This window comes from Balaenoptera musculus, chromosome 5 (genome assembly GCF_009873245.2).
Source record: "Balaenoptera musculus isolate JJ_BM4_2016_0621 chromosome 5, mBalMus1.pri.v3, whole genome shotgun sequence".
In the NCBI taxonomy this organism is placed as follows: Eukaryota; Metazoa; Chordata; class Mammalia; order Artiodactyla; family Balaenopteridae; genus Balaenoptera; species Balaenoptera musculus.
In genome coordinates, this window is record NC_045789.1 from 138,631,585 (window position 1) to 138,657,828 (window position 26,244).

At 53.0% G+C, this 26,244-nt stretch overlaps 2 protein-coding genes across 7 annotated transcripts in view; one reads left to right on the forward strand and one right to left on the reverse strand.

Annotated features, from left to right (window-relative positions):
• Positions 1 to 3,706, reverse strand: part of GRK4 (G protein-coupled receptor kinase 4) — an 86,162-nt gene extending 82,456 nt beyond the window's left edge. For all 6 annotated transcript variants that reach the window (XM_036852132.1, XM_036852133.1, XM_036852135.1 and 3 more), the window contains exon 1: positions 3,181 to 3,706. In XM_036852132.1, the coding sequence (XP_036708027.1) occupies positions 3,181 to 3,232 (52 nt within the window). In that variant the 5' untranslated portion in view covers positions 3,233 to 3,706. The remainder of the gene's footprint in view (positions 1 to 3,180) is intronic.
• Positions 3,707 to 3,789: 83 nt separating this feature from the next.
• On the forward strand, positions 3,790 to 24,657 carry NOP14 (NOP14 nucleolar protein). Its single transcript, XM_036852130.1, has 18 exons — positions 3,790 to 4,164; positions 6,542 to 6,676; positions 7,175 to 7,316; positions 10,484 to 10,626; positions 11,482 to 11,616; positions 12,330 to 12,452; positions 13,235 to 13,366; positions 14,112 to 14,370; positions 15,194 to 15,324; positions 15,901 to 15,986; positions 16,873 to 17,008; positions 18,230 to 18,331; positions 18,875 to 19,028; positions 20,470 to 20,629; positions 22,507 to 22,654; positions 23,166 to 23,284; positions 23,429 to 23,584; positions 23,788 to 24,657. The coding sequence occupies exons 1-18, from the start codon at positions 3,970 to 3,972 to the stop codon at positions 23,885 to 23,887; spliced, it is 2,556 nt and encodes an 851-aa protein (XP_036708025.1). The 5' UTR covers positions 3,790 to 3,969; the 3' UTR covers positions 23,888 to 24,657.
• The last annotated feature ends 1,587 nt before the right edge of the window (positions 24,658 to 26,244 follow it).

The window sequence follows — 26,244 nt, forward strand, 5'->3', positions numbered from 1 at the left end:
TTCTGTGTCTTCACGTGGCACAAGGGGCGAGGGAGCTCCCTGGGATCTTGTTTAAAAGGGACTCGTAGCATTCAGGAGGGCTCCACCCTCATGACTTAATCACCTCCAAATACAATCACACTAGGGATTATGCTTCAATATATGAATTCTGCAGGGACACAAACATTCAGTCTACAGGAAAAGGAGTAGAATGGAGAGGGTTAGGGCTCTTTATCATAAGTCCTTCTATTCTCTGATTTTCAAAAATTATTGGTTATTTGGAAATGTTTTTTTAAACACACAGAACAGAAGCGGTGGAGCTGATTTTGTCCTTGGCTCTATGAGAGGCATTCCTACAAGACTGCACCAGGTTTAACCCACCTGAATGTGGGAGCATTGTTTTTCAAAACAACACTCAGAAAAAGAGATGTAGGTTTACAATGCAAAAGCTCAAGCACAGTGTCTCTGCCAGGAAGTGAGACTAGTTAGCACAGCAGTAACTAGAGACTAGTTAGCACGGCAGCAAAGGTAACACTGTCCTGTGTCCTTTGAACTAGGACTCTCTTTCAATTTGGTAGAGACAAAGGTTTACATTCTGAAAGAAAAACACACGTGCCTGGCCTTTGGCTAGCCTCATAACTAGTTCTGGTTGACCCTGCTGTCTTTGCTAGTGATGAACATATAAACATGGAGAGGGAACCTACAGGTTGCACTGCAGATACAATTAAACATTTAATACTGACTTAATAAGAAATTAACACAACACTGTAAATCATCCATACTTCAATAAAATTTTTTAAAAATGAATAATAAAATAATACTGATTTAATAAAAATGTTCATTCAAAAAAAAATAAAAAGCACTTAGCATTTACAAGTATGGAGTCAACTGACATCCCAAAGTTGAATACAATCTCAGGTTTTGCTCCCTATTTCCAGACTGCTAGTCTAAAAAGAAAGCTTATTTTGAAACTTCAATTTCTAGTTATCACCAGTACTGACAGACTTCCTAAGATGTGCTCTTTTGTCCTTCAGCCAGCATTTGGAATTTGCAGAGAACAGATTGAGTGCCATTACAGCGCTGGGTTCCGGTGACACAGAAGGGGAGACCAAAGCTGCCCCTGGGGATGCCCACTGCAGCAAGAGCTCATCCTGGGCACAGCAGTGGCTCAAGGGATGGAGCTCAAGGGATGGAGTGACCAGGCCTCCTGCAGGAATGTGGACGCTCCCCAGAAAAGACTCTGGAGCTGGAACAGGAAGGAAGAAGAAGACTGCAGGCAGAAAAGAAAAGCCTGGAGGCGTGAAGTGGTGTGACACGCTCAGCTGCTGTGGACAAGGAGAGGAGAGCAGGCCAGTGGTCAGACAGGACCCTGTGGGCCATGATGAACTAAGGCGTTTGTACTTGACCTGGAATGAAGCTCCAGGGCCAAATTTTAAACAGAGAACAAATCTGTGTTTTAGAAAGTGTTCTAGCAGCATTGGGAATGATAAGAGAAGAAGCTCTGGAAGTAGAGACCAGTTAGGAAACCACTGCCCTCAGTCAACTTACGAGGTGTCGAGAACCATCTAAGGGGGTACTGGGTGAAGACAGAGACAAAGAAATGGACAACAGAAATAATGAAGCTTAAGGATAAATGAGATTCAAGGACCTCCTGCATGTGGGGATTCAGGAAGAGAAAAGCTATGGCTTTGGAAAGTCTAAGAATGAGACAAGGAATCAGGTTCAAGGTCAATTAAATGATCACAACTGCAATGTTAAAGTGCCAGCTTTTCATCATGACTCTGGACAAAACAAAATCTACAACCACAACTACTATGATTATTTACTGAGCACTTTCTAAGCGCGAAGCACTGTACCACGTTATTCCATGCAGTCCCCTTGTCAATACCATGAAGCAGGATTGTTATAAGTCCAGCTTTACAGAACAGAAGAATGAGGCATAGGAACTAGCTGGGATAACGCCCATAAAGAATTGAGCACGATGCCTGACCAAAGCAAACCCTCACTAATGGTAGCTATTCTTAACTATCAATCACTAGGCTCTGCAGCCAAACTTGAACATGCTTTATTCCCTCCGCATCAAGCCAATCCTAATCAAGACCTTTCCTCTTGAAAGGCACTTGGGATACAAACGGGAAGGGGGGGAGCTTAAAAAGAAAACAAAACCCCCAAATCGGAAATAGTTGTGTTCCAGGTTAATTTCTCTCACAGAACGTTATACACTATTCTAATCACAAGATGAACCTGTTGATGCTTCTCAACAGCATCCAAGTCACCAGGAGCACCACTTGGCCGACATCTGCGCCCAGGAATCCTGAAACCCTGGGAGATGCAACATAAAACACTTCTTCCAGGTTGTCTTAAATATACATCCTTCGGTGGGCACTTAACGCTGTTCCCAGCACAAACATGAAGCAGCTGCTCCCACACGGACTCCCTAAGAGGGAAGCCGCCGAAGAACTATGGGTGGTCTCTGCCGCCTGCTCTCCCATCTCTAGGGAGCCAGGAGAGGGGACACTCGGTATTCCACAGAGAACTCTACTCCTGGGGTCTCTGAGCAGAAGGGCTGCGCCAACTGCTGCTTCTACGTTGCTATCAGGGTGAATTGTAACTAACGTGCTCAATCTATCTCTAAGTCGGGCTAAAACCCACTCCACACAGCGTAAAGTCTCAGACACCACCAAACCTCAAAACCAAGAATAGATGTTAAAGTAACAACAGTCTAAAAACACTAACGGAAGGGTCTCCCAGGTCAGTTTACAGGATTTTCTTCTTGGTCCTTTAAAGAGCACAAAGGCACGGTTCTTGTTTGCTGGCTTCGCTCGCTGGTCCGGCTTCCTCCCTCGGGGACAGAACACGGCTCGCCTGGTGCTGAAGCCACACTGCGACCCGAGGTTCCGGAGGAAGAGCAGGACAGGGAACAGCTCACACTAACAAGAGCCGAGCGCAGGCCACCTTCACTTGGGTCCTGAGGCGCCGAAAGGGGACGGGGCGGCTTAAGCTTTACGTGCCCAAGCTGACCACTCGCCGACTAACCAATCCTGAGAGTGAGGCTGCGCGGACCCCGGGTCCGGATTCCACAGAAAATCTGGGGTCCGCAGCAGGGTCGGGGTTCTGCTTGGGACCAGGGTTCCCCAGCAGGACTGGGGTTCCACGGGGATCAGGACTCCAGCAGGGGTCGGGGCGCCGCTGTGCACCCACCTTGGCGCGCTTTCAGCAGCATCGAGTTGGCCAAGAGGTTCTCGAGCTCCATGGACGACCGCCGCCGCCGCCCCCGCCGCCGCCGTGACCAGGCTTTGTGGACGCGAGGAGGCGAGGTGGCGGCCCGGGGCGGCGGCGGGGCGGCCTCCGCGCATCGGTCGCCCAACGCCGGGTCGGGTCCCGCACTGGGCCGCCGCTCCTCCTCGTCCTGCTGCTGCTGCTGCTGCTTCTGCCGCCGCCGCCACGGCCACCACCCGCGCCGCCGCTGCGTCGGACGCTGCCGGCGCCGCGACGCCTCGCCCTCGGGACCCGGGGCTGCGGCCCGGGACGGGGCGGGCCGGGTCCCCGCGGTCACCCCCGCCGCGCCGTGGCCCGGGCTGTCGGCCCCATCGCCCGGGGAGGGGCTCACTGGCCCGGGCACCACCCCCCGGCGGCGACGGCTCCGGCCAACGGCTTCCCAGACGAGGGAGCCAGAGCGCAGCGCTCCGGGGGCCCCGAGGCTGGCGCGGTACCGCGCGGGCCAGGACCGCTCCCAGAAGGCCCCGCGCGGGGCGGAGGCGGCGGGGCGCGAGCGCGGCCTGCTGGGAGTTGTAGTCGCTCAGCCTGCGGGCGGGTAAGCTGAGCGGGGGCGTGTCAGTATTTTACCCAACGTTCCTACGTCTCGCTGGCTCAGTTATCGCGAGACGGGGGCGGCATTCCTAGGCTGCTGGGCCGCGCGTGTCTCCAGAGGGTGCTTGCGCTCCGGCTGCCACCTCCTCGTCAGCGCCCTGAGGTGCGGCGCGTGTTGCCATGGGGAAGGCCAGGTCCGCCGGAGCGCGCGGGAGGGCCCCCGGGGCCCCGGCGGGCGCTCGGGGCGGCCGGGCGAGGCCCAGCGCCAACCCGTTTGAGGTGAAAGTCAACCGGCAGAAGTTCCAGGTCCTGGGCAGGAAGACGCGCCACGACGTGGGGCTGCCCGGGGTGTCGCGCGCGCGGGCCCTCCAGAAGGTGAGCGGGGCGCCGGGCCCTCCGGGGTGGGTCCCCCCGGCCCCGCCTGCCAGCCGGGACTACCCGCGGCCCTGCTCGAACCCCTGCGGCACCGCGGGGCCGCCGGCAGGCTTGGGCGAGCTGCGGACTTACTTCTCGGTGCCTGTTTCCCCTTCTGTAAATCTGCCATGATGGTGGTACGTACATCCTAGGGCTGCCGGGAGGATGGGAAGCGTCCACTTAGAGTCCTCGGGACAGCGCCTGGAGCAGTGAGACGTCGTGTGTCGTGTATGCCATGTGTCAGCTGGACTGTTTTCATCTTCGTGCGTCTGCTTCCGCGTGGGCGGGGACAACATTCCCCTGCAAAACCGCCGTCCCTCCTTGGAGACCCACACACAAGTCCAACTCAGGCAGAGTTCATCACTTCCGCGCTGCCGCGGCCCCTGTGCGAACCTCTTACAACCTGCCCTCGTTGAGACTTTGAGCTCTGCTGGTTAGGGACAGGATAGGGGATTACATGGGATGCTCAGTAGATGTTTGAAGAAGGAATGTATCGCTCCTTTGAAGCGCACAACCTTGTCCCTTGCAGGGTAACTGAAATGCTGCCTTCTTGGAAAGTCTCATAGCCTCCAGCTTACTTGTGCTTACGGTTCCAGAGTATTCTGTACTTTCAAATTCAGTTCGGGTGGCATTCTCTATGCAGCTTCTGAGACATGCTCATTGGTTTGTTTAACGATATTTATTGTTACTCTGAGGAGGAGACATTAGTAAGTTAGTGAATAAATTAAAAAGCACAGAACAGTCAAGTAAATTTCCCAAGGTCACACAGCTGGTAAAGGCTGGGGTTTGCACTGGGTTTGGACACCTGTGAAGCCTTCATGTGCCACTGAGCGCTTGCGTTTAAGCTGTGTTCTAGCAGGTGGAGAGGTAAAGGTAAAGTAACACCTGGCCCTGCCTTCATGGGCTCATAATCTGTGTTCTGTGCCACAGCATGTAATCCAGTTGATCTTTTTTAATATATAAATTTATTTATTTTATTGTTTTATTTTATTTGTTTATTTATTTTGGCTGAGTTGGGTCTTTGTTGCTGCACGCGGGCTTTCTCTAGTTGCGGCAAGTGGGGGCTACTCTTCGTTGCAGTGCGCGGGCTTCTCATTGCAGTGGCTTCTGTTGTTGCGGAGCACACGGGCTCTAGGTCTGCGGGCTTCAGTAGTTGTGCCATGTGAGCTCAGTAATTGTAGCTCACGGGCCCTAGAACGCAGGCTCAGTAGTTGTGGCGCACCAGCTTAGTTGCTCCACGGCATGTGGGATCTTCCCGGACCAGGGCTCAAACCCGTGTCCCCTGCGTTGGCAGGCGGATTCTTAACCACTGCAACACCAGGGAAACCCCAATTGATCTTTGAACTGAATCAAACATCGTCCTTATTGCAAGGAGCTGGCAGTAGTAGTAGACGAGACAAACTTACAGCCGACTCCGATGCACCCCTGCGTCACACACCCCAGGGCAGGCTTGCGGGGGCAGATGTGGGGATGGGGATTGCATGGGCTCCAGAATAGACATGTTTTCCTTTACCACGTAAGCCTCAGTTTTCTCATTTCTCCTTAAGAGCCTGAGGTAGGAACTGCCATTCTTTACCTTTTACAGGTGAGGCTGTAGGCGCTTCCCAAAGTCCTCGCTGGGAGGTGGTGCAGCTGGTGGGATTCTGAGTCCTCACTCTCGACTGCACCTCCTGGGCATCACATGCATGTCCATGAATGACCCAGAAAGTGCTGAGAGTATTGGTTTGGGGCTACACGTAGATTTTACCAATAGACAAATACACAAATACAGAATCTGCAAATAACAAAGACTGACTGTATATACACATAATGGCACGTATATAACAAGCAAAGAGAAGACAGGCAGTACTGCTGCAGTCTGTGTCTGTAATTGATCTGACATCGTCATTGACATAAATGGCCTCTCAGCTCATTGTTCCCTGCTTCCCTTACTCAGCTAGAACCTGAACTCCTCTGGCTTCTTCACCTGGGTGGAGTGACCTCTGCTTTTTTTTTGGTTGTCATTTTACTTTAACCTTTGGTCTTAGGCGTGGAAGTACTAACACACACCCTAGTGAATCCCCTGGTTCCAGACATCATCCTCTTTGCTGCTGTTGTATGGCAGCGACCCGGTTTCTCCTCGGTAATTGAGATCAGTCTTTCCAGCCAGTAGATTGGTGTTTTTTGGACTGTTTGTCTCAGTGGCCTGAGGCGTAGAAAATGGCATTTTCCAGTTCCTTAGAGCCAGCATTGTGTCCGCTTGTGGAAGCACCTCCCCTTTGGGGACTAAGACTGCCAGGCCATGAGAGCTCAGAGTTGCCAGGACCCATGAGAGATTGTTCTATGATCTGTTTTTCAGCGCACCCAGACTTTGCTAAAGGAATACAAAGAAAGGGATAAGTCCAACGTATTTAGAGATAAACGCTTTGGAGAATACAATAGCAACATAAGCCCAGAGGAGAAGATGATGAAGAGGTTTGCTCTGGAACAACAGGTATGGAAAACAGTCTTTTGCTGTAGTTTTACACAGAAGTCAAATACAAGGAGAAGGCCGTTTCCACCTTATTTGTTTATACTTTTGGGAGTACACAGTGGGTGGGTCTTCAGTCGTGTATCTTGCCTGTCTAGACCAAGGGGGAAGCAGCCTCTTGCACATACCAGTTAGGTGGATAAATACCTTAACCAGAGTGCCCGGCAGTGACGCGTCCTGGGGTTCTGGACTAAACTGCTGCCTTCAGCTGGGTCGAGTGGATTGTGGAGCATTCCTGGTGGGTAGAGCTGCACGATTTCCCAGTGCCTTAGGGTGGCCCATTAATTTATTTACCTTCTGTGGGTTCTGTTTATATCCGAATCGTTGCTCAAATGACCCAGAATAATCTTAAAGCTACATTGTCACATTGCACAAAAATGGGAAAAAAAATAATTCTTTTTTTGATGTTAAATGGATGTGGAAATTTTAGGAGACTGATTTTCGTTTTTTCTATTCTGTCAGCGACAACACGAAAAAAAAAGCATCTACAACCTAAATGAAGATGAAGAACTAACTCATTACGGCCAGTCTTTGGCAGACATTGAAAAGCATAACGACATTGTCGATAGTGACAGCGACGCCGAGGACCGAGGAGTGCTGTCGGGTGAGGCCTGGGATCAGGGGCAGTCTGCTTAGCCCTGACGTTCTCTCTGCCCTGCTTGGACACCTAGAAGATGCAGGTGTAGATCTTCAAGAAGGTGTATATGTAGATAAGGTAGACAGACAGCCTTCTGTCTGTCTATCACAGAAAGCACTTCAGTATCCCTCCTCTTGTTTGAACTTCACCCCAGCTCATTTTACCCATGAGCTCAGAGAAACAATATGATTTGTCCAACCCGTGAGTCAGAGTTGTGGGTAAAACCCACCTCACTGACCCCTAGGACAGCTCTTCTGTACTAACCCACAGTGCTTTGCTACCACTGTTATCAGTTCTGACCCAATGTGTGTACTAACAGTGTTTACTTAGTTCCTTTAGTCTTTGTTTACTCTGGAACTGCTTATGACAGTTTTGTGGGGGAAGTAACATTGAGCTTCTTCTTTTTAATTTCTTTTTTTAAATTTATTTATTTACTTATTTCATTTTTGGCTGCATTGGGTCTTCGTTGCTGCACACAGGCTTTCTCTAGTTGCAGCGAGCAGGGGCTACTCTTTTGTTGCAGTGCACAGGCTTCTCATTGAGGTGGCTTCTCTTGTTACAGAGCACGGGCTCTAGGCATGTGGGCTCAGTAGTTGTGGCTCGCGGGCTCTAGAGCACAGGCTTAGTTGCTCCTCGGCATGTGGGATCTTCCTGGACCAGGGCTCAAACCTGTGTCCCCTGCATTGGCAGGCGGATTCTTAACCACTGGGCCACCAGGGAAGTCCTGAGCTTCTTATTTATAGATAATAACGAAGCGGATTAAATTGTGGCATTAGTTAACACTGATATACAACTGAACTGAGTTAGGACTCGGTTCAGGTCTGATCATCTTGGGCCCTTCTATAAAGGTGGGGTCATGTCGTAAGTTCGCATCCTTATAAGTTAGAATATCCTCTATTCAGCATCTTCAGAACAAAGCTGCACAAAACTAAAACTGACTCAGCGGTTTTTCTGGTGTGTGGAAAGCCAAGCCGTTAAGCCCATGCCTGCCTTTTGGTCTGGGTGATGGGGGGGCAGAAGGCCTAGGAATTAGGGTGGCCTGTGGTTCTGTCCACAGCACCGGGAGGTAGACCACGACTCTGCTGAGGCTTCGTGGTTGAGGAGGGAACATAGTTCATCTTGAGGGCCTTTCTCTTCGCACTTTCCGTTGTTCAGGACTTTCTGTGCATGCCTCGCTTTAAACATGTTCACCTTCACTGTGACTGAAGGGGACTGCCGTGGCATCTTCACGTTCGGCGGCCTGGTCATTCATCACAAGGTGTCGGCCTCGGCCTCGTTGGTACGATAGGCTGTGACGGTTGGCTGACGAGAGGAGAAGTTGGATTCCGCTTCTGCCAGGTGTTGGGTCCTGGGGACTCAACTGTTTATTTGAGGTTTCCTGTCCTCCTCTGATCTTTAGTATGAGCTCATCAGAATCCAGGTAACTTGCACATTTGCAGGTAACCTCTTACATTTGAAAATAAATATATTTGCCGTACCTTTTAAAATGGATCATTAGGAAACATCCTATTTTGTTCAACTACATAATTTATATGTTCTCCTAGATTAGGAGAATTTCATCTTAAAAATCAACCCTAATTTTCTAATTAAATCCTATCATCAATATAAGCACACTGACGGATTTTTTTTTTTTTTCTTTTCTCCAAGAATCCTTTTTGGAATCTTTTATATAATGCCACCTCGTTAGTTAATGTTTTGTAAATTTTTATTTTCAGAAAATATTGTAAACAATCTTGAATTAGTAGAATGCTAAATGATAGTGTTTTCTAATATGCTAAACTTTGCAGGAAGCAGAGGAATCACTCATTCACTGATCCATTTATTCAACAAATACTGGTTTATGTGCCAGGCAGTGCCCTTGGTTCTGGGGAAATAGCAGTGAGTAAAACCTACCTGCAGCTCAGTTTTCTGGGGAGACCCAGACAATAAACTAAATAATCACTAAATCCCGCAGGCCAGTCGGAAGTAGAAGTGCTGTGGGGGAAATGAAGTCAGGGCGGTCTGGGACACGCCAGGTAGTCCTGATTAGGGTCACGAAGGAGGTGGCGGTCGTGCAGGCCTCTGGTGGTGTCACGGTCTGGGACCAGCCAGGAGCCTGGTAACTGGAGGGGGCGATGGTACAGACAGGTGGGCCGGGCCCCCAGGGCCACGGGAACGATTTTGGCTTTTACTCAGGAATGGGAGCCGGAGGGACTTGAGTGGGGAAGGACAGAGTTGGCTAGGGCAGGCCAAGAGGTCTTCCTGAAATTCTCTCGTAGGCGCGGGAGGTGGAGAGGAAGCAGGATGAGCAGGGGGGTTTGGGGTACCTGTCAGACAGCCCAGGGGAGGCATCAGGAGGGCAGTGGGGGCCCGAGTCCGCAGAGAGCCTTCCCTGGAGGAGGGAGCTGTTGCGCAGAGGAGCGAGCGTTGGCCTTTAAATCGGGCCAGAGTCCACTGCAGGGGGAGTGAAGGAGGCATGATGGGGGTGGCGGAGCGCAGGCGCAGAGAGCTCAGCGCAGACGGCGGGGTGTGGGCCTGACGGGGTTAGAGGGCTACAGGCAGGAGCTGTTTCTCTTACTGGATGAGATCTGAAGTCAGTTGCTTAGCATCTAAGCCTCTGTTTTCTCTTCCAAGAAATTGGATTTTTTAAAAGTTTCTTTCTATTCCAAAATCGATGAGTCCCAGTGTTTTGTTTCTGTCTTCTTCCCTGGTAGCTCGGGCAGCCTAGGAATCAGTGACTCTAGTTGCTGGCTCCGCCCCCTGCCCCCGGGACTTTCTGTGAGACACAGGGAGGGTGTGAAGTGGCCCTGGTCCTGGCACGCCCTCTTATGACTCAGGTGCCAGCTAGTTTGCGGTGTTTGCGCATCTTCCGTGAGGCGTTAACACATTGGAAAAAAGGTTCTTGGTGTTTCCAGTCACTTGGATCATAGCCGTTTGGTCTTTTTATGCCTCTGGGTTTTCTCGGAGGGGCTCATCTTGGGGGGTTTGTGTCGCTGTGCCTGTAGTCTCACCGGCCGTTGTGGGTGAGAGTTTTCTCTTAAACATGGAGTCCCCTCTCAGGACCGTGCTTGGAGAAACGTTGGCAGAGCGACTGCAAAACCCACTTTGCAGCCGGGCCTGGCTTCACAGAGGGGTTTTCTGCTCCTTGTCTGCAGCCGAGTTGACGGCGGCCCATTTTGGAGGAGGTGGCGGGCTGCTTCACAAGAAGACCTCTCAACAGCAAGGCGAGGAGGGGGAACAGCCAAAGTCACGCAGAGAGCTGATTGAGGAGCTCATCGCCAAGTCAAAGCAGGAGAAGGTGCGTCCATTAACGTTCTCGATGTGGAGCAGCACCGTCCTGAGACACGCTGCTAACGCGTTTCAGGTTTTTTCTCCCTGTGCATTTTTAGGCTGTATTTATTAATATTTTCTATGGATTTAATAAAAAGCATTCACTTTGAATAGGAATACAAAATGCATTTTAAATTTCATCATGTACTTCCTTTTTTTTTTTTTAATTTTATTTATTTATTTATTTTTGGCTGCGTTGGGTCTTTGCTGCTGCGCGTGGGCTTTCTCTAGTTGCAGCGAGCGGGGGCTACTCTTCGTTGTGGTGCGCGGGCTTCTCATTGTGGAAGCTTCTCTTGTTACGGAGCACGGGCTCTAGGCGCATGGGCTTTAGTAGTTGTGGCACGCGGGCTCAGTAGTTGTGGCACGCGGGCTCTAGAGCGCAGGCTCAGTAGTTGTGGCGCACGGGCTTAGTTGCTCCGTGGCATGTGGGATCTTCCCAGACCAGGGCTCGAACCTGTGTCCCCTGCATTGGCAGGCGGATTCTTAACCACCGCGCTACCAGGGAAGCCCCAAGCATGTACTTCTGATGGTTTCTTGTGGTTTTGGTTTTGGGGTTTTGGTTTTGGGGGAGGGTTGGTTTTAGTGTTTTGGCACGTATCAAGAGTCGCAAAACATCACTGCTTTTGCTAACGGCAAACTGCTCAGAGCATCTAGGAGAGCAGTTTTACAGCAGGAAATTCGTTCTGCGTGATGGGATCCTGAGATGCTAATTTCTCGTGGCCTCTTTTCCTGTTGTCATGTTAGGCTGAGCGGTTGTCCAGTGGGGCCTGGACACCTGCTGGAGGCCGGCAGTAATGGGGTGCATTCTGTTCTTTTTCCCCAGAGGGAGAGACAGTCTCAACGAGAAGACGCCCTTGAACTCACAGAGAAGCTAGACCAAGACTGGAAAGAAATCCAGACTCTCCTGGCCCGTAAAACACCCAAGTCCGAGAGCAAAGGTGGAAAGGAGAAACCCAAGGTGGGGTCAGCACCTCACAGTCAGCCCGGGCTCACGACCATTGACCCAGCCTTTCTCTGCAGAAGAGGGGGAACCAGGCGTCTGTTCTCCCTTTGAGAACTTAAGTTTTCTGTTAAACTTTTATATTGAGGTATCTGACGTGTGTTACATCAGGGTGGAAATAGACTAAAAGTTACTTCACTATCTACTCCAGAATAATGAAAGTAAAGAAAATGGTTGTTTCTTGCTATGAGAAGACTTGGTATGTGTACTGATACATACGTTTACTTATTTTTCCTTCTGGACAATATTTGGTTCCTACCACATTGCTTTTAGTCTAAATTGTTAGAAAAGGTGCATTCGTTTGAGTTGCTGGTTTCTAGAAAATACTCGGATTTCACCAGATTACCTTGCCGTGTGGCCGTCTGCACATCTGTGAGTCGATCTTACTGTTGCTTCCCCCAAAATCCCATTTGGGGGGCTTAATGCCTAGATGAGCAAGGTTTAGTTTTCTTAAAGCAGATATACTTTGAGAATTTTCGAGGAGCAAATAGTTGTATATGACCTAAAGGCATCCTCGAGACTGATTAGAACAGGCCTCTCTCACACAAGAAGAAAAGGCTTAGGATGTGGTTTAGCTTCTTCCGTAAGGATGTCCAGCCACCACTGGGATGTGCAGGAAGCTAGTTATGCAGGTCTTTCCTTTAAAAAAAAATGTCTTCTTTCTGCCCTAGCCTGACGCATACGACATGATGGTTCGTGAGCTCGGCTTTGAAATGAAAGCACAGCCCTCTAACAGGATGAAAACGGAGGAGGAGTTGGCCCAGGAGGAGCAGGAGCGGCTGGAGGGTCTGGAGGTGTTTGGGGTTGGGGGGCAGGGGGGCGGGGGCAGTGCCGCTCTAGGAAGCGGCTACGACCACAAAGACCCTTTCCACTCTGTTTTGTTCAATGGGCTGAAGGTGTGCTCTGTTTTACCAGTGTAATCTTTTTAGCCTCTAAACAAGTTTATGTTTGTTTTACTATATTTTTAACTATAAAAGGAAAAAAAATACACATAATACCCAATATAACAAATTACAAATGACTTTCTTTCTAATCCCTTTACCTCAGAACAGCTGCTAGTGATATAGTACACTACCTTCTCACCTTTTTTCTCTTAAAGGTTTTTAAAATTTCCTTACGTTACAAAACAAAAATGAAGTAGAGGCATACTGTCATGCATCTGGCCTTTTCAGTACCCCCCTCGTGGGCCGTCTCCTGTGGCCATTGCATGGTTCAGTGGGACAAAGTAGCTGAGCTGCTTGCTAAATGGCATGCAGACCTCAGTGTAAAGCGTCCTGTTCCTCTTCTGGGGCCTGGTGGTGAGTGAAGCTGACGGTTGGCCACTATCATTTGGCCAGAAAGCCCTCAGGGTAACAGCTTTTCCTTCCTTGTGATTGGAACATATTTTTGCCGCGGTATTTTTATTTTTGTTAAATAAATCTTCCACACGATGCTTGCCAAGGGTTTGCATGTCTGATTGAAGACTGAAAGCAGAAGGCAGGCCTGAAGCAGCTGCGACGGCTGAGGGAACCTGGAGCGTGCGTCCCTGCCACATGCTCACGGCATAGCAGACAGCTTTTCTCTCTTGCCTGCTCAGGCTGAAAGACTCCGGAGGATGCTTGGAAAGGAGGAGGATGAACACATTAAGAGACCAAAACACACGTCGGCGGATGACTTAAGTGATGGCTTCGTACTAGACAAAGATGACAGGCGTTTGCTTTCTTACAAAGTAAGATGTTTGCTTTCGTTTCCTTTTTTTTTTTTTTTAATTTAAAGGAACACATTTCCTGGTTTTTCACTTGATAGGTTTACCACAGATGGAAATTGTGAGTCTTTTTAGAAACAGTTTCTCTGTGGCTCTTTCTAAAGCTGGTGAGGTTTTTCAGTCCCAAGCCCCATTAGCTCTCTACCCCTCTCCCCTTTCAGAGCCTCGGCCCCGCTCGGGGCAGGAAGACAGGAGGGGGCCCGGGGTCTCGAGCAGAAAGGGTTCCAAGACGGGGAACTGGGTGCTCGCAAAACACTGGGTTATCTGGGGGAGTTGTCAGGGGTCACCCTCCGGTGTTGAGGTCCCACCACCTCCGCGTGCAGCCCACATGCCAAGAAGCCCCCAGTGACCCAGCTGCTGCCCAGCCCCACGAGCAGCAGGGCTGCCAGGCGCTCAGAGCAGCCGGAGCCCATCCGCTGGGGCGCCTTCCGCATCCTGCTCCCCGGCAGAGACAAGCCCTGCCCAGGGTCCTGGCGGCAGGGCGTGGGGACTGCGGTTCCCAGGCCTTCAGCCCCGTGACGTGTAGCAGCCCCGAAGGAGGTGGGAGAGAGGCCCCACGCCCGTGGACAGTGCAGCACCAGGCCGCGTGTTCCTGGCAGACAAGTTGCATAAAGCGTCTGTGCGTGCACGGCCCTCAGACACAGTCACAGGCTGTGCCAGCTGCTGTCCCTGAGGAGTGATGCCCCTGGTTCCCGCGTTCTGTTCCCAGGATGGGAAGATGAACGTCGAGGAAGAGCCAAGCGGGGAAGCCAGTAGCAGTGAGAGCGAAGAGGAAGAGGGCAAAGGCTCGAGTGCGGGGGACCCAGAGGAGAGCGATGGCCCGGACAGCCCCTCGGGCCTGGAGTCTGATGTGGAGAGCAAGGACGGGAGCGAGAGGACCCAGGAGGAGCGGCGTCCGAATCCTGGGGAGCGGTCGACAGCCGATGACCGGGAGGCTGCCAGGGCCGAGCTGCCCTATACGTTCGCAGGTAGGCAGACAACTGGGGAGTGGCCGCAGTGACCTGGTGGCGTCTGCCTGGCGGGCTGCGTCATGGAGTGGGACAGGGTGCGGGCCTGGACACACGGGCACAGCCCGTCTGTGCTGTCCTGGGTGGCAGACAGGAACGGTCATCCTTCTCCGCGACGCCCCTGGGATCTGACCCGAGTGCTGCTCTGGGCAGCACGTCAGCCTCTGCTGTGTGACTGCAGCAGTCCTGCAGGCCGCCGGCAGGGGTCCCTGCCGCTTGACAAGTCGGCCCGTTGTGGGCCAGGGTGGCCGCGGAGCCGGGCTCAGGCCTCGTGACGTGGCACGTAGCACACGGTGGGCTGCTCTGTCCCACGTGCTCCAGTCCGCAGGCCTAAGCTGTCCTGCGACTTGAGGGTGTTTCCAGAGCGGTTGAACCGGTGGGTGGAGCTGGCTGCTATGCTCGTGGGGCTCCTTCCAGCTTCCAGCCTGTTCTGAACGGTCCCAGCGGCCACCCCGCCCGTGCACTGTCCCCTCCGCCCTCCCCGTGTCGGGCATTGGCGGGATTCTGCCTGGAGGGGAGCTTGGGGTCATTTCTTTGTCGAGGCTGGTTGCAGGCAGCCCAGTTTCCTCGAGCCTCACCCTTGGCAGGCACGCGGGCACACGTTAGAAGTAGTGTGGTAATTACACAAAATGAGTGTTTCCATAAAATAGGTGGAAGTATTTCTTTGGGTGAAGTAAAAGAAGTTCTATTACTTAATTTGTGTTCAGTTTTTATCTCCGTTACCAGAAATGTAATTCTCATTTTACAAGTTAAGCGTGCAGTGTGTTTTGTATTTTTTTGATAGCTCCCAAATCCTACGAGGAATTGAAGTCTTTATTATCGGGAAGATCGATGGAAGAGCAGCTTTTGGTTGTGGAGAGAATTCAGAAATGCAACCATCCAAGTCTCGCAGTGGGAAACAAAGCAAAACTAGAAGTACGCTGGAGTCGTTTGTCTGCAGTGTTGGGAGTGTCGGGGAAGAGCCCTGGTCTGTGTGGGCGTCGTAACCGTGAAGCTGGTGGTCCCGAAGTGCACCCCGTGCTTACGGCCGCGAGATTTCACGGTGGGGTGCGGGTCGGGGGGCAGAGAGCCAGGCCTGGACGTGTGTCAGCTCCAGGGCCCACGGCAGGCCCAGGAGGAGGCCGCGCTGTTGACCTCAGTTTATACTGAGTCCACCTCGCGCACCCGTCACGCAGCAAAGCCAGGCTTTGGGGAAAGAGGTAACTAGGGATGTGCCTCGTCCTCTTTGCGTAAAGGCCGCACGTTTACCGAACGAGGCGCCGGGCCGGGCGTGCTCCTGGTCCAGGACTGAGGTGTCGCCTGCCGGCCGAGGCAGCACACACCCGGACCCTGTGCTCTTCGCTCCTGTGGCTGCCTTGGGTCATAGGCCCCCATGGCTGGCCCTGAGGCCCTCGCCCCACCCGGTGCGGGGGCACAGCGGGCAGGGCGTCCTGTGCCGCGGCTCCGTTCTGGGCTCAGCCCTGAGCTCTGGCCCCAACCCTGTTCCTGCAGAAACTGTTTGGCTTCCTTTTGGAATACGTCGGAGATTTGGCTACAAGTGATCCACCAGACCTCGGCGGAATCGATAAGTTGGTTGTGTAAGTGAAAACGGGGTGCGTTATCTGGAACGTGGGGCTGAGTTGAACAAATTTTGTGCCTTTTAGTAAAGTCATAAAATAACTTAGGAGTTATTAAGGCAGCCTTACAAATGGGCCCACAGCTCGCACAGCTGCGGTGATTTCCGTACGCCATCCTGCTCCTAAGTCATGTTGACGCGATGCTCCCGTCGCCCTAGAGATGGGACCTGTTTTTAACTGCAAACGAATCGACTTTAAGACAGTAGGGCCCCTTCAGGTTTATTTATATTTGACGGCTAATTTTCTGTTTCATTCGCCCGCCTGCTGCTGTCCTGCGCGGGGGCTCGGGCCGGGCTCTGCGCCAGGCCCCGTGAGAGCAGAGCGGCACGGTGGCTCCTGGCCCCGTGGTGGCTGGAGCAGGGCGCAGCGGGCAGGGTGCTGAGTTGGGAGGGTCTGCGAGAGCAGGTGCCTGGTGGCACCCTCGGGCTGGCCACCTGCACACCCCTCTGCCCCGTGCCAGCCTCTGCCCCCAGGAGTGCTTGGGAGGCACCACTGGGTTCAGGACTGTCGGCCACGTCTGGCCCTTAGAATATGCTTCCCGTGCTGTTACTTGTATAAACAGAGCTACTTCTGCCACCGCTACTGAAAAGTTATGACCAGGTTCTTAGCAAATAGCAAAAATGAATATAGGTTATTATAAAACACTATTAGGAAAACTACCTGGATCACGGAGATGGCCAGCCAGGTGTCAGTAAGAGGAAAAGTGCATTCATCCAGGGGCTTCCAGCTCTAGCTCAGTTGGCAGGTGACTTCACAGGAGGATGATAAACGTGGGTGGTTTGAGGGGGTTTTCTATGTTTTTGTTACCTACAGACATTCTCCCCTGACTTATGTCTCTGATTAACAGGCAGTTGTATAACCTTTGCCAGATGTTTCCTGAAGCTGCAAGCAGCGCCGTGAAATTTGTCCTCCGAGATGCCATGCACGACATGGAAGGAATGGTTGAGACCACAGGCCGGGCGGCCTTCCCGGGCCTGGACGTGGTAAGCCGTGGGCATGTCTCATCCAGCCGTTGACCTGCGGCCACCAGCCGTCCAGTGTGCTGCCATGGCACGGAGGGGCTGGGGGCTTCGAGAGGGTGGTCTGCCCCAGAGCCTCCACAGCCATCTGGAGGGCACACTGGGCCAGGCCTGGGAGGACTGCTGACCTGTTAACAACTAGCTAACGTGTGCTCAGGAGCAAAGTTCCTGGTTTGATTTCTACGTGAACGGTGCCGTGTTTAGTCTTGATGGCAAACCCGGGGTGTATTTTCCTGAGGACCTGAACCTGTGGGCTGGTTGCTCCACCTGCTTGTGCACAGTGACCTCTGACCTCTCTGAGGTTTCGACCATTTGACAACAGCCGTGGGCCATGTCGTCAGCTCTGGTCACTGAAGAAATACCGCTCAGTCCGTTCCATTTTCTGGTCTTCGTGTTGAAATGAACTAACGGCGACTGGCAGGAGCGTAAAAGTCCGGCTTTATGTTGATGGGTCAGTACACTCCTCAGGAAGGCACCTGAGCCAGTGTCCGCGGCCTCGGCCCCTTTCTCTGTGTGACCTGGGGTAGGTGGGTGCCCGAGCTGTGGCCGAAGGTATCCAGCCTGCCTCCCCGGAGCCTGTCCCCAGCGAGGAGTGAGTAGCAGGGAGGCCAGTGGAGTTGGCAGGCTGCCCAGGCTTCAGTCCTGGGCTGCACGGGCCTGGCCTCTCTCCCGGCTGTAGGCGGTAGTGATGGCTCAGTGGTACCTGTCCCATAGGCTGGCGTGAGGATGCATGAGATGATGTTGTTACTGAACCAAATTGGGGTCCACCCTTGCCCAGCGCGCAGCAAAGCCAACCGACTGACACCGGGTTGTGGGGAAGGAAAGTACCGCGTTTACTGCAGGCACCCGTCAAGGAGCACAGGCAGCTCGTGCTCAGAAGACACGGACTCCCTGATGGCCTTCAGGGGAGGGGTTTTAAAGGCAACATAAAGGGTGAGGGTCACAGGGTGTGATCGGCTCGTGGACTTTCTTCTGAGTGGTTGGTGCCGAGGTGACAGGGTGATGTTTCCGGGATCTCAGTATCAGCCATTTGGTTCCCACCCGTCTGGGGTCTAGTGCTCGTGGGCAGCCTGCGGTCACCATCCTTGGTGGGTGGTGGTCTTAGTTTCTGCAGAACAGCTCAAAGATATGCGTCAGGTTGTGTGTTTCCCTTCTTTAACCCATGTGATGGCGCTTTCTTTCCAGCTAATTTACTTGAAAATTGCTGGGATATTGTTTCCAACCTCTGACTTCTGGCATCCGGTGGTCACGCCTGCACTGTTGTGTCTGAGCCAGCTGCTAACCAAGGTACGTCAGGACCTCCCCATCAGAGCCAGCCCTCCTTGGGGCTGAGCAGGGCCGTGGAGACTGACCCTCCTTGGGGCTGAGCGGGGCCGTGGAGACTGACCCTCCTTGGGGCTGAGCGGGGCCGTGGAGACTGACCCTCCTTGGGGCAGGAGTAAGAAAGGCTCGTCAACAAGGCTTGCGTAGCAGCTCCTTCCCAGAGCTCCCGGACGAGGTGGCAGAGGGCGTGACCCCAGAAAGCGCATGAAGGCATCGTGTCTGATCTGGGGTTCTGTTCCCCTTTTGGCTTTAAAAGTCCAAAAAGCTCCGTTTTCCTTGAGGGGGCGTATGATCAGTGTTCCACTCCGGAAGGGTGGGACCTTACGATCACAGAGCTCTTTGCCTGATTGCATCTCGCGCCTCAATCCTGCCTTGCGGGGCGGTGCTCCCCTCCATGCAGAGGAAGGTCGGGGCCTGTGGCCCCCCGCGGAAGCCAGGCTGTCTGCCTGCCGCAGTGTTCTGAACGTTGTTCCCAAGTGGACGCTGTGCCCTGTGTTCCTTTGACAGTGTCCCGTCCAGTCTCTCCAAGACGTGGTGAAGGGGCTCTTCGTGTGCTGCGTGTTCCTGGACTACGTGTCCCTGTCCCAGAGGTTCATACCTGAGCTTATCAATTTTCTTGTTGGGATTCTTTACATCGCAACTCCCAACAGGCAGAGCCAAGGTGAGTTGATTCGAGGCAGTGTTTTCAAATATATGATACTTGAGAAATTTTAAGACTTTTAATAGTAATTGGTATTCATTGTAGAAAGCTTAGGATATGGGAAAGTTAGAAAGAAGACAGAAAAATCTCAAGTCCATCATCCAGAGTAGCACCTTTTTTCCCTCTGTGTGGATGTATGTATATACCCGCATTTTGAAAAAAATCAGGATCCCACTTTATCTGTCCAGCACAGTAGCCCGTTTCCACGTGTGGGGAGTCTGAGCTTAGTGTAAAGTACCCCCCAGATGGCAAGATTAACTACCAGAAATATATAAAATACTGCGGTTTACCATATTGACTGTGTGTTGAAATAATATTTGGGGGGGGGAGAGTAAACAAAATACATCCATTAAGATTGACCTTTTCGTTTTTACTCGTTTTATGTGGCAGCAAGAACACTTTAACTTGTGTAGCTCACAGTGTATCTCTAGGTGGCAGCACCGCTCCTGTAGTTCCTACGACGTTCTCAGTGTTGGAAGGAGCTCGTGGACAGCAGTATTCTGAGAGGGTTTCAGCAGTGGTTGCTCTTCTGAACCATCACACCCTCCCCTCCCCTCCCCCACACAGGATGCCGACACGCCTCCCCACGCTTCCGCCCACTCGCGGCTCCCTCGCCCTCCAGGAGCTGCCCACCTTTGTCCCCTCGCTCCTCCGTGTCTAGAGGGTCTGCTTTCCGGGCCTCCTTTTTCCTTCCCTGCCCTTCTGCTTTCCCCTCGTAACCTCACATGGACACTTGCCTGCGTGTGGCTCTTGCCCCTGATTTCACTGAGCCCCACGCTGTGGGCTCCTCTCTGCCAGCCGTGGGGTGGGCACGGGGGGGCATCCATACCCCAGCGAGACATCAGGGTGGCTGCAGTGCTGGGGGAGGGGCCCCGGTGGAGGGCACCGGACGCTGGAGTCGGGACTGGCCAGCGGACTGGCTGTCGCCCGTACGCCCCCCTCCCTCTGCCCAGCCACCGCCCACCCTGCCGTGCCTGGACCGCACCCGGCCTGGCGCCCTCCCCGGCAGTCCCTTCCGTCTGCTTCGACTGCTCCTCTGCTGACGACGGGGTTAAGTCCTGCTCGCTCCCCGGGTCTCTGGAGCAGGCCTTCTCGGGCCTGATGAACTCTGCACCCTGCCCCACCCCCCCAGCTCTCCTGACAAACCCACCTCACCCTCCTCTGCTTTTCCTTTGTCCATCGTTTCTTACTGATATTCAGTCTAGTCTGCCCACGGGGGCAGGGGCCTGGTCTGTGCTTGGACTTGGCCCAAGCACCCCTGTCAAAGCCGTGCTTGTCTCTGGTGGTGAACACAGCGCGTGTTTGTTAAAATGACCTTCCAGAGGCTTCACCCTGCAGAGCCTGTCCTGCGAGCCCGGTAGCCTCGGAGGCCGACTCTGCCCCTGTCCCACTTGGAATCCAGGTTACGCTCTGGTGCACCCTTTCAGAGCACTTGGGAAGAGCTCAGAGTTGCTCCTGGTTTCTGATGAGGAGGCCACGGCCACGTGGCACAGGAGAAGCCTCCCCCTCCAGTGGGCAGGAGGACTGAAAGCCCAGACTGAGACAGAGGCCAACCACACCAGGTACGTGCGGGCCCGGGGCTCTGGGCCGCGGCGCCACTTAGTCCTCAGAGAGGCCAGGCTGGGAGCCAGACGTGACCCAGCACCCAGCCTTGAAGATGCACCCACATTATCTCTGTTCACAGATGAAATGATTTTATATGTAGAAAATCCTAAAGGTTCCACACAAGAGCTACTGGATCTGATAAATGAATTCAGCAAAGTAGCAGGATACAGAGTCAACGTACTAAAGTCAGTTGTAGTTCTGCACACAAACAACAGTCTGAAAGGAAATTGCAAAAACAATTCCATCTACAATAGCATCAAAAGGAATAAAAGTACTTAAGAATTAGCTTATCCAGGAAGGTGGAAGACTAGTACGATGAAAACTACAAAACATTGCTGAAAGTAATTAACAGACATAAATAAATGGAAACACATCTGTGTTCCTGGACTGGGAGGCATAGTCACCTCCAAATACCACCACGTTAGGGGTTAGGTTTCAACAAGGGAATTTTGTGGGGTCACATCATTCAGTCTGTAGTAGTAGAAGTAGAATGAGGAGGGGGCTAGGACTTTTTCTTGTAAGTCCTTCCATTCTCTGATTTTTAAAAAAATTATGGTTATTTGAATTTTTTTTGTTGAAATTGATTTATTGTGTTAAAATGCAGATAACATTTACCATCTTAACCATTTTTAAACGTATGGTTCGGTGGCATCTTAAGTACATTTACACTGTTATGGAACCATCACCACCCTCCATCTCCAGAACTTACTCATCTTCCCAAACTGAAACTCTGTCCCCATTAAAGACTAATCCCATGCCACACCCCAAGCCCCACCGTCCTCCTCTCTGTCTGTGGATTTGACTCCTCTGCTGCATCTCATATAAGTGGAATCACACAGGATTTGTCCTTTTGTGACTTGTTTTATTTCACTGAGTGTAGTGTCCTCAAGGTTCATCCATGTTTAGCAGGTATCAGAATTTCCTTCCTTTTTAAGGCTGAATCATACTCCATTGTATGGATGGACCACATTTTGTTGATTCATTCATCCATCCGTGGACACTTGGGTTGCTCCCACTTTTTGGTTATTCTGAATAAGGCTGCTATGGACATGGGGGTACAAGTATCTATTCCAGTTTCTCCTTTCAGTTATTTTGGGTTTATACCCAGAGACGGAATTGCTGGGTCAGATGATAGTTTTATTTCTAATTTTTTAAGGAACCTCCATGCTGTTTTCCACCACAGCTGTACCATTTTACATTTCCACCAACAGCGTATGAGAGTTCCAGTTTCTTCACATCCTTGTCAACACTTGGTAATTTCTGGATTTGTGATGGTAGCCATCCTCATGGGTATGAGGTGGTGTCTCATGAGTTTGACTTGATTTCCCCGATCATTAGTAATGAGCATCTTTTCATGTGCTTACTGTCCATTCATAATCTTTGGAGAAATGTCTGTTCACATCCTCATGGCCACTTTTTTCCATGAAAAAATAACTTTCCCAGAACGTGTGTTATTTTCAAGGTATATCTGCTTGATATTGGAAATAGTTTTAGTAATTTAAAAACTACAACGGGGTTTATTTAAGATGAGGGCTCCAGCCATTGTAGTGAGTCAGTTTTCTTGGGTTTCTCCCATGTATATGTGTTACTAAACTTTGATTTTATTCTGTTTAAAAAAACAAAACAAAACACCAAGTACTCTTTCCAAGTTGTTGCTGCATTTCCCGCAACGTTCTTTCCTATTCAGGGAAGCAGGATGTTTTCTTTAACTCCTGATCCCATCAGCCACCAGTGGCCGCAAAGGTTTTCATCTTTGCCAAGATGATGGGCTTTGTTGGTGACTGGGAGGGGCCCTTCCTTCCTGTTGCCCTGAGGCCGGGTGTCACCCCTGCAGGCTGTCCTGCCTGGCTGTGTGTCTGGCTCTGGTGCGGCGCTGTGTGACCGCCTATGGCACCCTGCCCTCCTTCCACGACATCGTGCGGCCCCTGCGAGCTCTCCTGACGGAGCACCTGGCTGCCCGCAGCTGCCCGCCCGAGCTCCAGGTGAGGCCTCCCCTGGCACGGCCGTGTCCCGGAGTGGGGGCAGGTTGGTGGGCGTTTCTGTCACGGGTGTTCCAGCGCTGGGAATCAAGGCCGGCCGCCCCCATCAGCCTGGGCAGCGGCTCCAGGCCCCGCGCCCCTCCCCGGTCACTCGGGTTCTGAGGATGGTCCCACTGCCCTGCACCAGGCAACAGGAAGCCGTGAAGGGCGCCTGCCTTTTGCCCTGGGGGCTCCCGTGTACAAATGGGCTGGTCCCCATCGTGTACTCCCCACGTTCCTCTGGGAGAGAACATTCTGTTCTGTTGCTCGATGGGTCTGTGCGTCTGAAGTCCCGCCAGGCCAGACGCCATGAGGACGCTGCAGGAAGGTGGAAGCTTCGTGAGAGCCGGGCCTTCTGGGCACAGTGGCTCTGCACCTGCCGCCGCGGGGCCTAGGGGAAGGGGCGGCCCGGAGGGAGGAGCTCCGGAGGCCGCGGTGGGCAGGCCCAGCGGTGTCAGCTTTTCTCACGTGTCAGGAGCTGAGTCGGAGCATTTTGACGGAAATGGAAAAGCAGCCGAAGTACTATCGGCCCCTGGTCTGTGAGAAGAGCAAGCCGGTGCCACTGAAACTGTTCACCCCCCGGCTGGTCAAAGTGTGAGTACGGAGGCCCCCCCAGCACCCCATCCCCAGAGGGGCCTGGGGAGTCGGGGGCTGTGGCTGGGGGCAGCCTTGACCGGAGGTCTGGCAGGCTCTGGGTGCGCAGACCCTGCGTCCTCAAGGCCGGCTTTGTACCTTCAGCCTCGAGTTTGGGAAGAAGCAGGGCTGCACAAAGGAGGAGCAGGAAAGGAAGAGGCTGATCCACAAGCACAAGCGAGAATTTAAAGGTGCCGTCCGGGAGATCCGCAAGGACAACCAGTTCCTGGCTTGGATGCAGCTCTCAGAGATCATGGAACGGTGAGGGGCGACGGGGTCTGGCAGGCGCCGGTGTGGGTGCTGGGCCAGGGGGAGGGCGGGCCGCTCCCCTCGCTTGTCCTCCATCTGTCCTGGGCGGAGTTGCAGGCCCCGCGCGGATGTGAACTGCTATTGGGTCAGATAGGAAAAAGGGCAAGATGTCCTCCAAAAAGTATCCAAAAATGGGCTTTTTTTTTTTTTTAAAGGGATGCGGAAAGAAAACGAAAAGTGAAGCAGCTTTTTAACACCCTGGCTACACAGGAAGGTGAATGGAAGGCTCTGAAGAGGAAGAAGTTCAAAAAATAAATTATGTTTTATAAATCAGACAAGGAGATGCTATCTAACGAATGCCATGAGGGATGCTGGAACGTCAGAGTTTTTTTCCTGTACTTCGCTTCATGTTAAAACGCCTCTCCTGACATACTGCACTTTGGGAACAGGACCAGGCCTCTGTGGGAGCTACATGCCGATAAACTGTAAATGACCTCTCTTCGTCACTTCCAGACAGTCCTCAGTTAATCACAAGGCTCGGGACTGATGGGATTCAGGCTAATGTTTTTGGTCAACCAAGCATATTTGCCTTCATGTGTAGAATTCAGAGTGTTACTTAACGTTACATAAATTTTCAGTCATAAGTGAAACAAGTTTGCACATAGTTTAGAAATCAGAAAAGAAAGAAATCACCCGTAATCCCGGCACCCCAGCAGCCACGATCGGCTTTGCCCCAATCCATACCCAGTCTTGATTAATGCTTTGGAATGCCAGGCCGCTGTGAAGGCAGGAGGGGTTGGGCTGCATCTGCATTGACCCAGGAGGCTTCGTAAGGACACAGGAGCCACCTGCCCGCCCTCGTGGCCCTGTGGCGCTACGGCCTTGCACAGAATGCTGCCTCCCTGCAGGGGTGCAGAGGTGGGCAGGTCCCCCAGCCCCCATGCCCCGCCCCAGTCTCTGAGGGCGAGGCACTGGTCCTCACACCCCAGGTGATGATGCGGCGCGTGGCGGAGGCCTCGCCCTCGGCTGGCAGCCCTGTCGGGTGGCCCTAACACATCAAGAAACCCATCCCTGGGACTTCCCTGGTGTCACAGTGGTTAAGAATCCACCTGCCAATGCAGGGGACATGGGTTCGAGCCCTGGTCCGGGAAGATCCCACATGCCGCGGAGCAACTAAGCCCGAGCGCCACAACTGCTGAGCCTGCGCTCTAGAGCCCGCGAGCCACAGCTACGGAGCCCACGCGCCTAGAGCCCGTGCTCCCAACAAGAGAAGCCACGGCAATGAGAAGCCCGCGCACCGCGACTAGAGAAAGCTCGCGTGCAGCAACGAAGAGCCAACGCAGCCACAGAAGTGACCTGAGGTCACAGCCACAGAAGTGACCATGGAGAGATTGGAGGATTTAGCCAGACTGGACATGTGGGAAGAGGGTGACTGATTCTGGCTCCCCCAACAGGGAGGCTGGTGGGGAGAATCGGGAGTTTGATTTGGGGCGCTGTTAGGCCGTGTTGGGGCTCAGAAGGGTGGAGGGACAGGGCCAGAGCGCCCCCTGGTGGCAGGCGGGAGGGACAGATGAAGAGGCCACGTTGGATGAGATTTTTGCATCTTTACTTAATTTCTAGGATTGGTCAGAGATAGGTGTTTGCCAGGTGCGTGGCTCCACAGATCTCGAAGGCCCTGTCAGGTGTCGGGGCCACAAACGGGGCTGGCTTCACCTCGCTGTGTAGGCCTGGCCTGCTGTTAACATCGTGCAGACTCAAGACTCCACCCACACGTAAACTCTCCTGCAGCTGTTGCTGCTTAAATTCGCCAAACCGCTGATCCCGGGGGCCTTGCTACTGAGTTCTGTGGTGGTGGAACGTGCCAGCAACAAGCTGATAAAGCCCCAGCTTTGGGTCCTGGGTCGCCAGAGCATACCCACCTCTGCCCACCCCTGGGCCTCTCCACCCCACTGCAGGCACAGTCCTTGGAAATGTCAGTATTCACGTGGATGGCCCGTCCCAGCCCTGCCTCCTACTCCTTGCAAAGGGGCGTGTGTAGAAGGGGTCGTGGAAGAAGGTGGTTATGAAGCCGGAGTGTTTCCATGTGAGTACGTTTGCCGACATATTGCCCAGCTCTTCCTCCCCTCTGCCGCGCGCCCACCAGCTCTTACCTCCACTGTGTCACGTGCAAGCTTCTAAGGGGGGGAGCACGGCTCAGGTGGAAGAAGTGAGCATCCCCCGAGCCTGGATAAAGGAACGCGTGTCCTCCTCAGGGAGAGCTAACACGTGTTCTCTTTGGTCGTAAGTGGAACAATTAATTATACGTTAGGCAAAGTGTGACTGCTTGGATGTTTGAAATTTAGTGTCGTTTTCGGAGGAGTGTATGAGTGCTGAGCTGACGGGGTGGACTGTCCTTCCGGTTAGTTCGGCCACAGACGCCTGAATTTCAAGGGACGGAAGGGAAGCAGGAGGTGCTGGCAGGTCCTGAAGTCCGGAACCTCCAGCTGCCGTGAGGTCTCCCCCGGCGCGGGCCCAGGACCGAGCGCGCCCTGGGGGCACCTGCTCCTCCCCGCTGACCCCGGGGCAGGCGGGGCACCGGAAAGTCCTGACCTCACGCCCCCTCCTCCTCGCCGGCCCGTCCCGGCCGAGGCCCGAGGGTGGGCGAACCCGCGCCCCCGCACAGACGCCGCGTA

Coding starts and splice junctions, on each gene's coding strand:
- NOP14 (XM_036852130.1), top strand. CDS start 3,970: ATGGGGAAGGCCAGGTCCGCCGGAGCGCGCGGGAGGGCCCCCGGGGCC. Junction 11,617..12,329: donor GTGGAAAGGAGAAACCCAAG/GTGGGGTCAGCA, acceptor TTTCTGCCCTAG/CCTGACGCATACGACATGAT. Junction 17,009..18,229: donor CCTTCCCGGGCCTGGACGTG/GTAAGCCGTGGG, acceptor CTTTCTTTCCAG/CTAATTTACTTGAAAATTGC.